The sequence below is a fragment of the Bubalus bubalis genome, chromosome 23 (assembly GCF_019923935.1).
Source record: "Bubalus bubalis isolate 160015118507 breed Murrah chromosome 23, NDDB_SH_1, whole genome shotgun sequence".
NCBI lineage: Eukaryota > Metazoa > Chordata > Mammalia > Artiodactyla > Bovidae > Bubalus > Bubalus bubalis.
Window position 1 is genome coordinate 25,978,459 of NC_059179.1, and position 13,599 is coordinate 25,992,057.

Genomic DNA, 13,599 nt, shown 5'->3' on the forward strand with positions numbered 1-13,599 from the left:
GAGAGCCTGGAATATCGTCTTCAGCAGGAGGAAGCACAGCCAGGAAGAGCTTTGGCTTCACATGAATGTCAGCTTGATTCCCAACTCAGTCTTGACCTTGAGCATGGTCCTAGAGCCACAGTTTTCCTCAACTGAAATGGCTGTGCCTAAGATTCTCAGGTATTCTGTGGAGGATTCAGGATGATAATAGCTGAGGAACATTCAGCAGAGTCCCTGGAGTCTGACAAGCATGTCGTCAGTGGTAGCCGTCAATGGTAGCCGTTATTAGCTATCAAGGCATAGGAGTGGAATACAGAAGTTGGTGGATGTGAGGGATTTTGTAGAAGTGTAAGAAAAGGATTGAGTACCAGCCTGGAGTTTAAGAGCGAGGACAGGCTGAGGGCTAAGTCTCTGCTAATGCAGAGGTTTCTAGCCTAATATTAACAGAAAGAGGAAAATTAGGAAGAAACTGACAGAGCCAATTTTGGCCTTGTTCTCTTTCTTGAGGCAGATAGAGATGAGAGAGCTGGTGGTTCCAAGAACTCAAGAGCTGGTGGTTCCAAGAAGTCAAGGTGCTTGTGCTGGAGTCACCGAGGAAGATAAAGGAAGGGAGTCCTGGGGCAGGTTGATGACAGCAAAATATTGTCTTAGTTGAGTTCGATCAAGTGTTTCCTCAAAAGTCAGTCTGCAGTGACATGCCTGCTAATCTGACTCTCCAAGAACTGTTCTTTCATTTATGTATTTCCAGTGGTTTTCTAATAATGAATTCTTGTCATTTTCCTCTTGGAAGAATTGTGGTCAACCAGTCTCTTCTTGAAATTTCATTCAGCTTTCGCAACTGTATATAAAGTTGGTGCATTTGGAGGTTGAAAAAAGCACCCAGTTACTATGCAGGGGCGAATCAGGTGACCCAGAGTTACTCTCCAGTAAAGAGGAAAACATCCTTACAGAGTCTGCTCCTCTAATTACACTTAGTGTGGCATTGTTTCCACCTAAATTATAGCAATTATATACGAAGATCCCCTTTGAAATCATTTAATTAATGTGTAGCTAACCCTCTGTGTGGATGGAATTCTAATGAAGTCTTTTACTTTTATAAACTACCTCCCTCCCTCAAATTAATCACTTCCCTCCCCACAAGGCCTACTCAGGTCTGGATAGTGATTAGAGAAGGTGTGTTATTTAGGGTCCCAACAAATCACAGATGTTTGTGGAAATTCTAGTGCAGTCCATGATAACAACAGGTAGAGATATTGCTGCTATTTTTCCTGAGACTGTTTTCGTTTAAACCCCAAAGGACATACAACTCAACCATGTTCTTTGGTCCAGAAATAAGGCCAGATAAAGCTATCACCCCAATTTTGGAAGAAGTAGACAATTTTGATAGATTAATTCTACCCCTTAATCAACCCAGAACTATTTATTGAGCATCTGTTATATGAAAGAAGTGCCAGTGGAGACAAAGATTAAAAGGTTAGTGACTCTAATAGTTAAATCCTTTGTGTATGGGGTCACCAGGAAATAGTTCGTTCACCTCAAAGTAAACATAAGGATTAAAAGAAAATAAACTCTTGGAAATTGTTTTTAATGAGCCATGTTTCATCTAGACAATTTTTGCATCCCATCCTTTCAGTATATGTGTCACTGAATAAAAATGTTGTGTAAGGAAGCTGAAAGCTTGAGAGATGAAGTGATTTGCTCCAAGTCACCTCGCTAATTTAGTAGTAGACAAGGACTAGGAAAAGACAAGTCTTCTATTCCCTTACCTGGTATTGCCATGCCCAGACTACCTGTATGTTAAAAGTTAAACAACCACACAAGAGCTTAGGAGGACACTTTGTGACCAGAGTCACAACAGCACAGACATAGCAACAGAGGAGGTTAAAGAAGGATAGAGATGCTCTCAGGTTTGTAAAGCCCAAGAAGTAGGTGAATCTTGAGTGGAGCCAAAAACTCTCATGAAAAAAAAAAAAAATACAGGTGACAAGGTAAAAAGAAAAAGAAACACAGAAGTAATAAATTTTAATTGATTTTTCCTGAAAATCCATATTGTGAGAAATGGCTCTGAGAATTCATTTGTTTTGTTCTATGGTTGGGAGTAGCTTCTTCAGAGGAACTAAAGAGTAGCCTACCCTTTCCAGACAGTCATCTGTATTTTTGTATGAGTTATCTACTTTCTCCAAGGCTGTATAGAAGATGTCACACACACACACACACACACACACACACACACACACACAAGACAAAGAAGCCCTGCATTTGAGGTTAGTATTTACCTTGGAAAGGGAATTTTGAGCCAACCCTATTGAAACCTCTTGATGAGCAGGGTCTTGGGTATGACTCTATGGGGGTCCCAACAATGAGAATGATAGAGATAGGGATGAACACTTATTATCAACTGGGATTTTCAAGATATTTCCATACATTATCTCAGGGTTTTGATTATGTTGATGAAAATATACTTTGAGTTAAGGGAGACTAGGAATACATTTCTGAAAAAACAGAGGTCAGAATAGTTTATCTTGATAATGGCAAGAAAGTACGGCTGTAGATGACTGTGGTTTGGCTATGCTAAGAATTGGCTTTTCTTTGTCAGACTTGAAAATGAAGCCACGCTCTAGAATTGCTTGTTCCACTAGTACTCAGGAGTCAGCCATTCTTTGTCAAGCAACCACAATTGAAAGCTTTTATGTGGTCCAAAGAAGTATAAGAACCTTGCCAGCTTTACGGAGCTTTCTAACTCATTGATACAAATTTGACCAAAAATACAAGAAAATTAAATACAATTAAATTAAACTTTTTGTTTCCCAAAAAGTTACCACAAGTGGGATGAGTATGCTATTCCTAGTTTATTGGTCATAAGCTCAGGGGAACATTTCCCTAAGGAGATGAGGAGTTTTTACCTGAGAAATTTTGTTCTTATACTATTATTTAAAAGCAGTCTAGACTTTCTCTTTCTCCAATCCAGGACCAAGTAGATCTAATTAGTGTTTATCACCCCAAAGTGAGGGGCTTGTTTTCTAATCCCTCTGACTTCTCTACGGGGTTCTCACTTCTACAGATCCTGTTGGGAATATTAACATATGTTCTAAGGTTAGATATGAAAAGGGTTGAAAAATGCTTGAAATTAAATAAGTCCTTATTTTATCTCCTACTTAGTTTGCTGTGTTTCTGTCATTTCATCTTCCATGACTCTAATCAGATCAGTGAGTGAATTCAATATTGAACAGAATTAGGGAAGCCACATCTCTGCAAAAGAGAGACCCTGTATCAGAGTCACTCATGCCCCACAGGAAGGAGTCCACCATGAACTGATAATGGAAGTACATCAGTGTCTGAACGTTGCCAAGAGATTTTACCCTACTAATCTTAGTTGAGGTCCAGTGAGAAAATGAACAAAGCTAGTAATGCTAGCATTAAATGTTTAAAATTTTGCATCTGGCACATGAAAGTGACCCTATGGGAGAAGCAGACTAGCCAACTTTCAAATGGAAATATTAGTGAGTCAATTTAGAGTTTGGGGAAAGACCTAGGAAACATGGTACAAGGAAATCTGTCACAGATATCAAAGAAATGTAGATGAAAGGAAGTGACCTGCCAGGATTGCAGAAGAGAAGAATCTGAATTAGTCCCCAGGTCCTGACTGGGCACCTATTGTGTTCAGTTCTGAAATGAGCACCCTGGGATCAGAAACAGATATCCCAAAGAGTTGGGAGGACCAACACCTTGGACCTGCTTAGAGGCTCAGTGTCAGTTTAGCTATGTACTTGGATGTTTCCTGCATCCTCCTCAGCATCAGCCCTGGGAAATGATGAAGTCTGAGGGTGAGATTCTCTGGTTACTAACTCTTGAGCTATTCCTTTCCTGTGTGGGCAACTTTGTCCATTAGAACAATCTCTCCTATTTTGTAAACTTCTGAACTTTTATTTTCTGTTATTTTTTAATACTGTAGACATCTCCCTGGAGCACCTGTTTATTGGTCTTCACTCCCCTGACCCTTCCCTAAGTCATCTCCAGGTTAACCAGCCATAGTGTTTACACCACTTCTTGGATTGGTAGCTGAAAATTGGCCTCGAATCATAGCACCTTTTGTATTATTTCTTTTTTTATTATTTCATTTTATTTATTATTTCTTATATTTGTGCCTCCTGTAACAGATTGCTACAAACTGGGTGGCATTTAAGAATAAACCTTAATTTAGATGAAATGGAAAAAGAAATAGAATCCATTCTAGGCTTGTTCCATCTTTTGGTGGCTCCAGGTGTTTCTTAGCTTATGTCTGTGTAACTCGTCTTCACCTCTGTCTTCACATAGGCTTCACGTCTCTACATGTCTCTCTTCTTTGTATCTTTTATAAGCACACTTGTCATTGGACTTAGGGCCAGGATGATTTTATCTTGAGATTCTTAACCCACATCTGCAAAGACTTTTTTGCAGTTAACCTGCCACATTCACAGGTTACAGGGAATAGAATGTGGTCATATCTCTTTGGGGATCCACTATTCAATCTAGTCCATCATCTTAATCCTCTTTTTTTCAATGGTCCTTAAACTTTGGGAACTGTGAACCCTTTTGAAAATCTGATAAAAGATATATAACTTCTCCATGGATAAACAAACACATCCCAATAAATGCATATTTTTATTTAAAATTTCAAGAGATAAAAACTCCACCACCACTACCAAAGCCCCCAATTCTGGAGATACTCAGTCTATTCTACGCATTAAAGCTGACACTCAACACTAAGTAAAATTTTCCTTTGTGATTTAGTCAGTGTAAAACAGACCAGGACATTGCCTCTTTGTTCTAGGTAATATACAATATTCTTCATTCATTAATGCATTCTAAGATTATCTTAAGTATTTTTGGTCTCTAAAGTGTTTACTTATGTTAATCACATTGTATATGAAAATTCTTAAACTACCATCCTCATTGTCATCATCATCATTTATCCTGGGCTGCAACAAGTCGCATTTCTTTTATCCAATACTTATGTAGTTGCCAGGGAAGGACCTGACAGTTTTTTCCCTGTTACGTCACATGTTATTAAATTCAGCCTGTCTCTTTAATCTGTCAAGAGCTTTTTGGTTCCTTATTCTGCCATCAAGCATATTGACTGTTTCTTCCAGTTTTGTGTCATCAGAAAATGCAATTTTCAATGATGACCATTATTTCCGTGTCATAAAGTCATTAATAAAAATGATGAACAAGGAAGAGCAGACAGCTGCAGATACAGCTGACTACACACCCCCTCCCTCCTGGTTGATTTTAATGCCTTAATTGGGTCCTGTTCAGCCACGTAATTTTACCAGCACCTGGCTTATATTTTTCATCTTTTCTTCAAGACTGCAGCATCAGACTCTGTAGATGCCTCATTGATATCCGGGTAAACCATGTGCCTCATATTTCCTTCTTCTGTCTGCCTAGTTATCTTACCATAGAAAGAAATGTGATTAATCTGACATAATGTATTTTGTGATACATACAATAACTGTAAACTATTCAGAGTAGGCAGAAGTGTTTATTTTTTGTTTAGCATCACTAATATCCTGTTACTCAGGGTACTCTAATCAGAGAAGACTTACTAGAGGAGGTGGCATTCGAATGTGGGAGGATTTAGATAGGTTGGATAAGGAGGGAAGAAGACATTCCTCAAAGTTTCTCCCACTGTTTCTTTGTTTTTTGATGAGCTCTTACCCTTATTCTCCTCTCTTAAAACAAATAGAAACTTTTTATAAAAGAGAAGTGTTTTGTTAAAGATTGAAATTTGATTGACTCATGACCTTTCCATGAACTGTATCAGATCTATTAGTAAATGGTAGAAATACTTTAATATAGACTTGGCATGGATATATTATATTTGCTACTAAATGTAGCAAGAATGTGATGGAACAGAAAGGATGGCAGAGCAGGTACCCCGCATAGTACTGGCCACACAATCTAGGATATTCTAACCCCTCAGCTCCTACTAGTCAGGAGTGAGGTAAGGTTCATGCAAAGACCATACAGTTTTACTAAAGGAGAAAACCAGTCTTTCCCTTGAAGTCTGTTTAATCTTTTTTTCCTCAGACAAAGATCTAAAAAGCTTTATTTAATGTGTAAATGATTATTGTTCTTGCTGTTCAGTCTCGCCCAGTGGTGTCTGACTCTTTGTGCTCCCATGGACTACAGCACACCAGGCTTCCTGGATCTTCACAATCTCTGAGAGTTGGCTTAAGCTTATGTCCATTGAGTTGATGATGCCATCCAATCATCTCCTCCTCTGTCGCCCCTCTTCTCCTTCTGCCCTCAGTCTTTCCTAGCATCAGGGTCTTTTCCAGTGAGTAGGCATTTTGCATCAGGTGGTCAAAGTATTGGAACTTCAGCTTCAGCATCAAGCTGAAGCTGAAGCTGAATATTCAGGGTTTATTTCCTTTAGCATCTACTAGTTTGATCTCCTTGCTGTCCAAGGGACTCTCTATAAAGAGTCTTCTCCAGACCACAGTTTGAAAGCATCAATTCTTTGGCACTCAGCCTTCTCTATGGTCCAACTCTCACATCCATACATGACTACTGGAAAAACCATAGCTTTGACTATATGGACCTTTGTTAGCAAAGTAATATCTCTGCTTTTTAATACATGGTCTAGGTTTGTCATAGCTTTTAAACATTAAAAGTTATTTCCTACAGTGTATTTTAAGTTATATAATCTACAAAACAATTTTTACTGCATTTCACAGGTTTAATCCACTCCATCCCTCCCAAAGCTTCCTCATCTTTCAGAGAGCAGAAGGAAGTGTCTCTTGAGGGCAGTTAGTATTTTAGGTGTCACCATAAGAATATTTGAATTTGGGAAAAGGAGAATTCAGAGCTAGGACTCTGATTAAGTCTTACTGGGATGGAAGCCATCCAGTTCCTTGAAAGACTTCAGTGGGTTTTGGTTCTGGACATGATTGGTCTCCCCTTTACATCACTGTGATAGATGCCTTGCATAGTAATTATAAGACATGCCACCCGAGTGGAGTATGGGTGATCAGTCTTTTTCCTATTTTTCTAGAAACGATTGATCATTCATATTTATAGGGCTATCAACTGCTGGACTTTGAAAAGGTCAGTATTGATTATCTAAGTCATGCAGACAGTGTGCTTCTTTGATTTACATAAATATGAGTTCTTTTTATGAGATGACTGATTTTTCAGGGAAGAGGGAGAGAAGGTGATATTCATGTGAGTTAAGTGGTGACAATTTCAACTAAAACATGCTTAGATTCAGTCAGAATTTTGGAGTTGGCAGGATCATACTTTAGATTAGCTAATCCAACCCCCGCCCCCAAAAGAAAAACACACACATAAAGTTTACTTTACAGATGAGAAAACTGAAGCCCTGCCTTTGGACATCAGTGGATATAACAGTAGTTGCTTGTATTAAGAAGAAGGCTGGCTATCAAATTAATACCTGTGTAGAAGATTGTAGACAACCGGAAAAGTTTTTCCTTCTGTATACCTTTTTATACTTCATATTCTTCCTATAAAGCACACATATTAATTTTGCAAATATATATATATATTCAAAAGCAATTATATATATATATGATTTTAAATCCACAGTGAATACCATGTCAGTTGGCTGGAGTTGTGTGGGCAGTGGACTTTACCATCAATGGACTTCCAACACTTGGTTTTGGAAGAATCTTTAAAATCCAGGCTGTAATTCAGTCCTCTCTCTCTAGTCTTTGCATTTTAGTGACTGACTATGGGACTCTCTGCTTGTCTTTCTCCTTCCTTCCATAAACACTTAGAGTTTTTGGCCACTTCAGCCTCCGCTCAGAATGGCAGTTGGTGAAGGTGGACTACAAATCAATCTTCAGCCGACACTGTAGCAAGGAGGACTATCAGACCTGGCACCTGCTCAATCAGGTACAACACCGGCTTGGGAATCCTGGCTCCTGGAAGCAGGGGCCACTGCAAGCCCTGTTTGGTCCTGTTGGGTCTTCCTATTTGGAGGAGGGAAGTCGTGGGCCATCTGGGGAAAATGGTGAATTGTGGGGGTGGGGTTGGAATTCATACACCAGGTTGAGCAAGGGCATATGATATTTTGGAACTGCTGTGCACCCTGGAATCCTGATCTACTCATTGAAATCACCAAGCAGCCTGGAAGAGGGGCAGCAGTGATGACCTGGGGTTTTAGTGCTACCCATGGAAAATGAAGCCCAGAAAACCAGCACACCCTCTAACGGTTTGATCATCTTACCTTCTAATGGAAACAGTGGGAGCATTTCTCAGGCCATCCTGAAGTTGGGGCCCAGGAGCACTGGGAACAGGACACCAAAGAAAGCTGAGGGTGAGGGACTCTAGCAAGGCAGATATTTAGTGCTATTCAACACAGGCAGAATTCTTTTGTCTTCAGAACCATTGAGTCCTTATAATTTGTACCAATTTCTTCTCTTTTTGTTCTTGACTAGGAATAAGGACTCGGGCATGGTTGTTTATCATAGAGAGGGAACATATCGAGTCCACTTCAGTTTCACTCTGAAGATGATGTGAAAAAGATGCCAACAGTGGATTACTTTCCACTGGAATTTACGGCAATTCAGGCAGTTGCCAAGTGGTCTGTGGGGATGACTGGAGTGTGTGCATTCTCTGTAGAGGTGGAGAAGCAGACATCACAGGCCAGGTTGGGTGGAGGGACAGTAATAGTCCAGTCTTCCACACTGCTCCTCTTGCCTGGTAGTAAAAGATCAGTCTTTTAAGCTTGAATACTCCTGAATGGTTCCTGGAAGGGAGATTTCTACATAAAGGGACCAAAAGAGAATGCAAAGACTAATGCTGGCTTATTTTACTGTCTTTTGTGTTTTTCTGCCTCTCTCACTGTGGACTTTCTTCCTAAGGGGGAGCCTTGCGTCATGGGAGAAAGGAAAATATTCAAGAAACGCAAGCCAGGAGCTCAGTGTGCCCTGGGCCGAGACTCCTCAGGGACAGTGGTCTCAGAACCCTGTGTCTGTGCTGACTGGGACTTTGAATGGTGAGTCTCTTTATGTCTCATCAGCAGTTCCAGCTGGACACTGACTGGTTTGGGGGATGAGAGTGAAGAAGAAGTTGAGGAGGGAGGCATGACTCAGCTGGCCTGCCAGCCTGGCTGCCTCAGGTCCTGGCCAGATGGGATGTCTACGGCCCCAGAAGGAGGAGGGGGAAGCTTTTCACAGGGAAGATCATTGTCCTACCAGAGTGGTGTGTCCAAGGGGACTTCTCAGTTAGCAGCTGTCCTGGAAAGTCCCCAAGAGGAGGGGCTGGGCATGGAGAGCTTAGAGAGCTGCCACCATGGGTAGTCACCTGCACGCACGTGAGCTCAAACTGTGCTCCTTCCAATGAATTCTCTTATCACCATTTCTTTTTTCCTCCCTCTAATGACAGCCAGAGAGAATGAGTTTGGATCTCACCTCTTAGCTAATGACTCACAAATTTCCAAATATTTACCTCCAGCTCCAGCCTGTCTCTCCTCTTAGATGAAGACATTTGTGTCCATCTGTTTACTCAGCATCCATCTTCCCTTGAATTGGTAACAGGGATTTCAAAGTTTATGTTGCCAAGCAGAATTCTTCCTGAATGCCCATTATTAGAAGCAGTTTTTCAGCTTCTCTTGAGCTGCCCCCAACCCAGACCAGGTTTTCCAAATTCAGTAAAACACATAGACATTCATTCAGTCCAAATCCCAAGAGAGCTTAATTTTCCTCTTTACCCTCATGTGCAGGCCATCCAGAAGTCCCTGCACGTCTCTATTTCCAAAACACATTCCAACACAAAGCACTGCTACCCATGTCCATGGCAATCTGGATCACCTCAACAACTTACTAATTCACTCTCTATGTCCATTCTGATCACCTTGAAATCCATCCTTGTTGTTCAGTCACTAAGTCATATCCAATTCTTTGTGAATCCATGGACTGCAGCACAGCAGGCTTCCCTGTCTTTCACTATCTCCTGGAGTTTGCTCAAACTCATGTCCATTGAATCAGTGATGCCATCCAACCATCTCATCCTCTGTCACCCCCTTCTCCTGCCTTCAATCTTTCCCAGCATCAGTCTTTTCCAGTTAGTTGGCTCTTTGCATCAGGTGGCCAAAGTATTGGAACTTCAGCATCAGCATTAGTCCTTCCAGTGAATATTCAGGGTTGATTTCCTTTAGGATTGACTAGTTTGATCTCCTTGCTGTTCAGTGGACTCAAGGCTCAAGGCTCAAGGATTCAAGCTCAAGGCTCAAGAGCCTTCTCCAGCACCATCCATCCTTAGAAGAAATAAAATTATATTTTAAAAACCCAAGTCAGATCTTATCATTCCTATGCTTTAAGTACTCCAGTGGCTTTCCCTCTCCCTTAAAATATAATATAACCTTCTTTCTTTGCCCCACTGTAGATGATTGACCCACTAGCACTGTTCCTTAACTTCTTACTATTCTCTCTTCGTTCACCATTTTGCAGCCATACCACTATCTCCTGCACCTTGATTAACCCAGACTCATTCCAAGCAAAGGAAACAGCAAGAACAGATATTTCTTTCAAATCTCAGTATGACTGGCAGTGTTGGAGCACTCATACCTCAGCAAAAACCGCAGCTCAGAAATGCCTTCTGAGACCATCTAACCTCACCCCTACCCTGGCACTCTCAGGCGTATCATCCCATTCAATTGTCATCTTAGTATTAATCACAAATAGAGAGATTGTGTTTTTTGATTGCTTTATAATTTGCCTGTCTTTCCCAAGTAGAATAAGTGCTGTGAGTGCAGGAATTTTTGATTTTCTTTATTTTTGTATGCTCAGTGCCTCCCCAGTGTAAGGACAAAACAGTTGTACAGTGTTTCTGAATGTTGTTTCTTTTAGGAGAGGCAAAAACCTTCCCAAATGTGGGAATGAGTGATCTCATTAGTAATTGCAGAGTGATTCCATGCTCATCCCAACTGGATGAATTCTTTCTCTGTGTCATATTCGAAAGCTGAAGTTCAGTTTATATATTTTCATTATATTAATTATAGGTTAAAAGACAAATCTAAGGGCTCAGGTAACAGCCTATAAACATGGAAGGGGCAGGACTATGACAGAGTTGCATTAGGGTTTTGTTATTGTTGTTGTTTGGTCACTAAGTTGTGTCTGACTCTCTGTGATCCCATTGACGGTGGCCCACCAGGCTCCTCTGTCCATGGGATTTCCCAGGCAAGAATACTGGAGTGGGTTGCCATTCCCTTCTCCAGGGGATCTTCCCGACCCAGGGATCGGACCTGTGTCTCTTGCATTGTGGGTAGATTCTTTACCACTAAATGGTGTCTAATAGCTAAATTAAGTCCATATAGGCACAGAACAGCTGCCCCTGCCCAACAGCCTCATGCCCTTCATTCTCATTTCATCCAGCTTGTTTCTTGATTATGTTTGGGAATCCATCTTTCATTTCCTGCTTTCTACCAGGACTATACTGGTAATAGCGATCAAAGTAGACAATCATGACTGCTCCCAACCTGCTCTTCATCCCCGCCTTGAAAAGCTTGACTTCAGGAAGAATCATCTGAATGGATTGTGCTAAGTTGAATTTAATTTGAATAGCAGGATCCTATCTGTGGTATTTTTGACCCTTTGGAAACAAAGGCTATTTTCATACTTGGGAAGAATAATTTTAATTATTAACCATAATCCAGAAGAATAGTCATAGCAGTATATACAGTGGCCCACTCAGATTTATGGTACATGACATATTGATGTCACCCTGAGTATTCAGAATGTCAGTGTCAGCCTTCCTTGTGTCCTTCTGCAGACTGACTCCACATCTTTCTGTATGTCATGCCACATTTTCTCCTGTGTCTCTCTGAGTTGTTAGACCCTCACCCATTTTGGGGAAACCTTACAGTTGAAGGAAGAATTGTAACGTAAATATTTTTCCTTCAGCAATTACTTTAATATTTACTAGTCTGGAAAAAAAAAATATCCCAGCTCTGATGCTCAATTTCTGACCTTAGGAAAATTTTTAATCTCTACAACTTCACATCCTGGGCTATAAACTGCAAATGTATAACATGTATCTCATTGGGTCCTAGGGAGGAATAAATGAATTCATATTCATCATTAATGTGAATAAGGAATTTATCCTAATGGTGTACATAGCTTTTGCTGTTGTGGTTATTGTTAGTCTTATACCCCAGGGTTAAGTGGTCCCCATGGTATTTTTAGCAAGTGAACTAGAGCTCATATATCCATATAAGCACTATGTTCAGAGTTGTACCTTGGGGTGTTATCCATTTATTTCAGTGGTGATGGCTTTGCTTAGAGTATTCCTAAATGCTTCTTTGGAAACTGCTGTCAAAATGCATCTCTAAGTGAGGAAGTGGAGGAAGGGAGCCCCTGCTCTATGGTTCTCAGCTTGCCAGTGCAAGTACCACCTGGACCTAACACGCTATAATGTCAGTGGCGTTACTATGATATTTTAATGAGAAGAAAATTAGCATCTGGAATATAAATTACTTGACTGAGATCACATAATCTGGGAGAGAAAGAGACGAAGAGCAAAAGCAAATCTAGCCAAATTCCACATTCTCTTCTCTATATTATGCCATTTCTCAAGAAATCAAACAAGTCTTTGTTATTTTAGATTTACTTTATTTAAAGAAAGAGTCCCCAAATTTGATTATTCTAAAATTAAAACTCATCCTCAAATGATTTAGGTTAACTGCTGGTGATGAGGTTTAATATAGAATGTGCCGTTAACTCTAAACCAATGCCAAATCAAATAGTTTAGGCCATTGGTACTAGAATTGTAAAGTCCATACAGTTGCAAAAGAGTCAGACTTGACTTAGCAACTAAACAACAATAATTAGAATTGTAATAAGTATATGGCATTCAAGAAGACTTTATAGAATTCTAAGAGGAGATATATAAGATATGATACATTTGCCTTTCTATAGCCAATCATGCCTCATTTTAAAATTTTTTTTTATTGAAGGATAATTGCTTTACAGAATTTTGTTGTTTTCTGTCAAACCTCAACATGAATCAGCCATAGGTATACATATATCCTCTCCCTTTTGAACCTCCCTCCCATCCCACCCCTCTAGGTTGATAGAGAGCCCCTGTTTGAGTTTCCTGAGCCATACAGCAAATTCCCATTAGCTATCTATTTTACATATGGTAATGTAAGTTTCCATGTTACTCTTTCCATACTTCTCACGCTCTCTTCCCCTCTCCCCGTGTCCATAAGTCTATTCTCTATGTTTGTTTCTCCATTGCTGCCCTGTAAATAAGTTCTTCAGTACCATTCTTCTAGATTTCATATATATATGTGTTAGAATACTATCTTTACCTTTATCTTTCTGACTCACTTCACTCTGTATAATAGATTCTAGGTTCATCCACATCATCAGAACTGACTCAAATGCATTTCTTTTTAAGGCTGAATAATATTGCATTATGTATATGTATCTCAACTTCTTTATCCATTCATCTGTAGATGGACATCTAGGTTGCTTCCATGTTCTAGCAATTGTAAATAGTGCTGCAATGAACAATGGGATCACGCCTCATATTAAAAAGAAAATAGAAGAACTTGAGTCTGAGATAAGACAAACAAACACACAAGACTTGAGGCTGGCTTAGTTGTCATAATCT

At 40.0% G+C, this 13,599-nt stretch overlaps 1 protein-coding gene across 2 annotated transcripts in view; it reads left to right on the top strand.

Annotated features, from left to right (window-relative positions):
- The window catches only part of SORCS3 (sortilin related VPS10 domain containing receptor 3), a 637,309-nt gene that overhangs the window by 570,575 nt on the left and 53,135 nt on the right, over positions 1 to 13,599 (top strand). Inside the window, exons 15-16 of one of the 2 annotated variants that reach the window (XM_025274418.2) lie at positions 7,758 to 7,875; positions 8,847 to 8,980. The exons of the other annotated variant lie outside the window; for it this stretch is intronic. Of the exons in view, the coding sequence (XP_025130203.2) occupies positions 7,758 to 7,875; positions 8,847 to 8,980 (252 nt within the window). The remainder of the gene's footprint in view (positions 1 to 7,757; positions 7,876 to 8,846; positions 8,981 to 13,599) is intronic. 2 annotated transcript variants of the gene reach the window in all.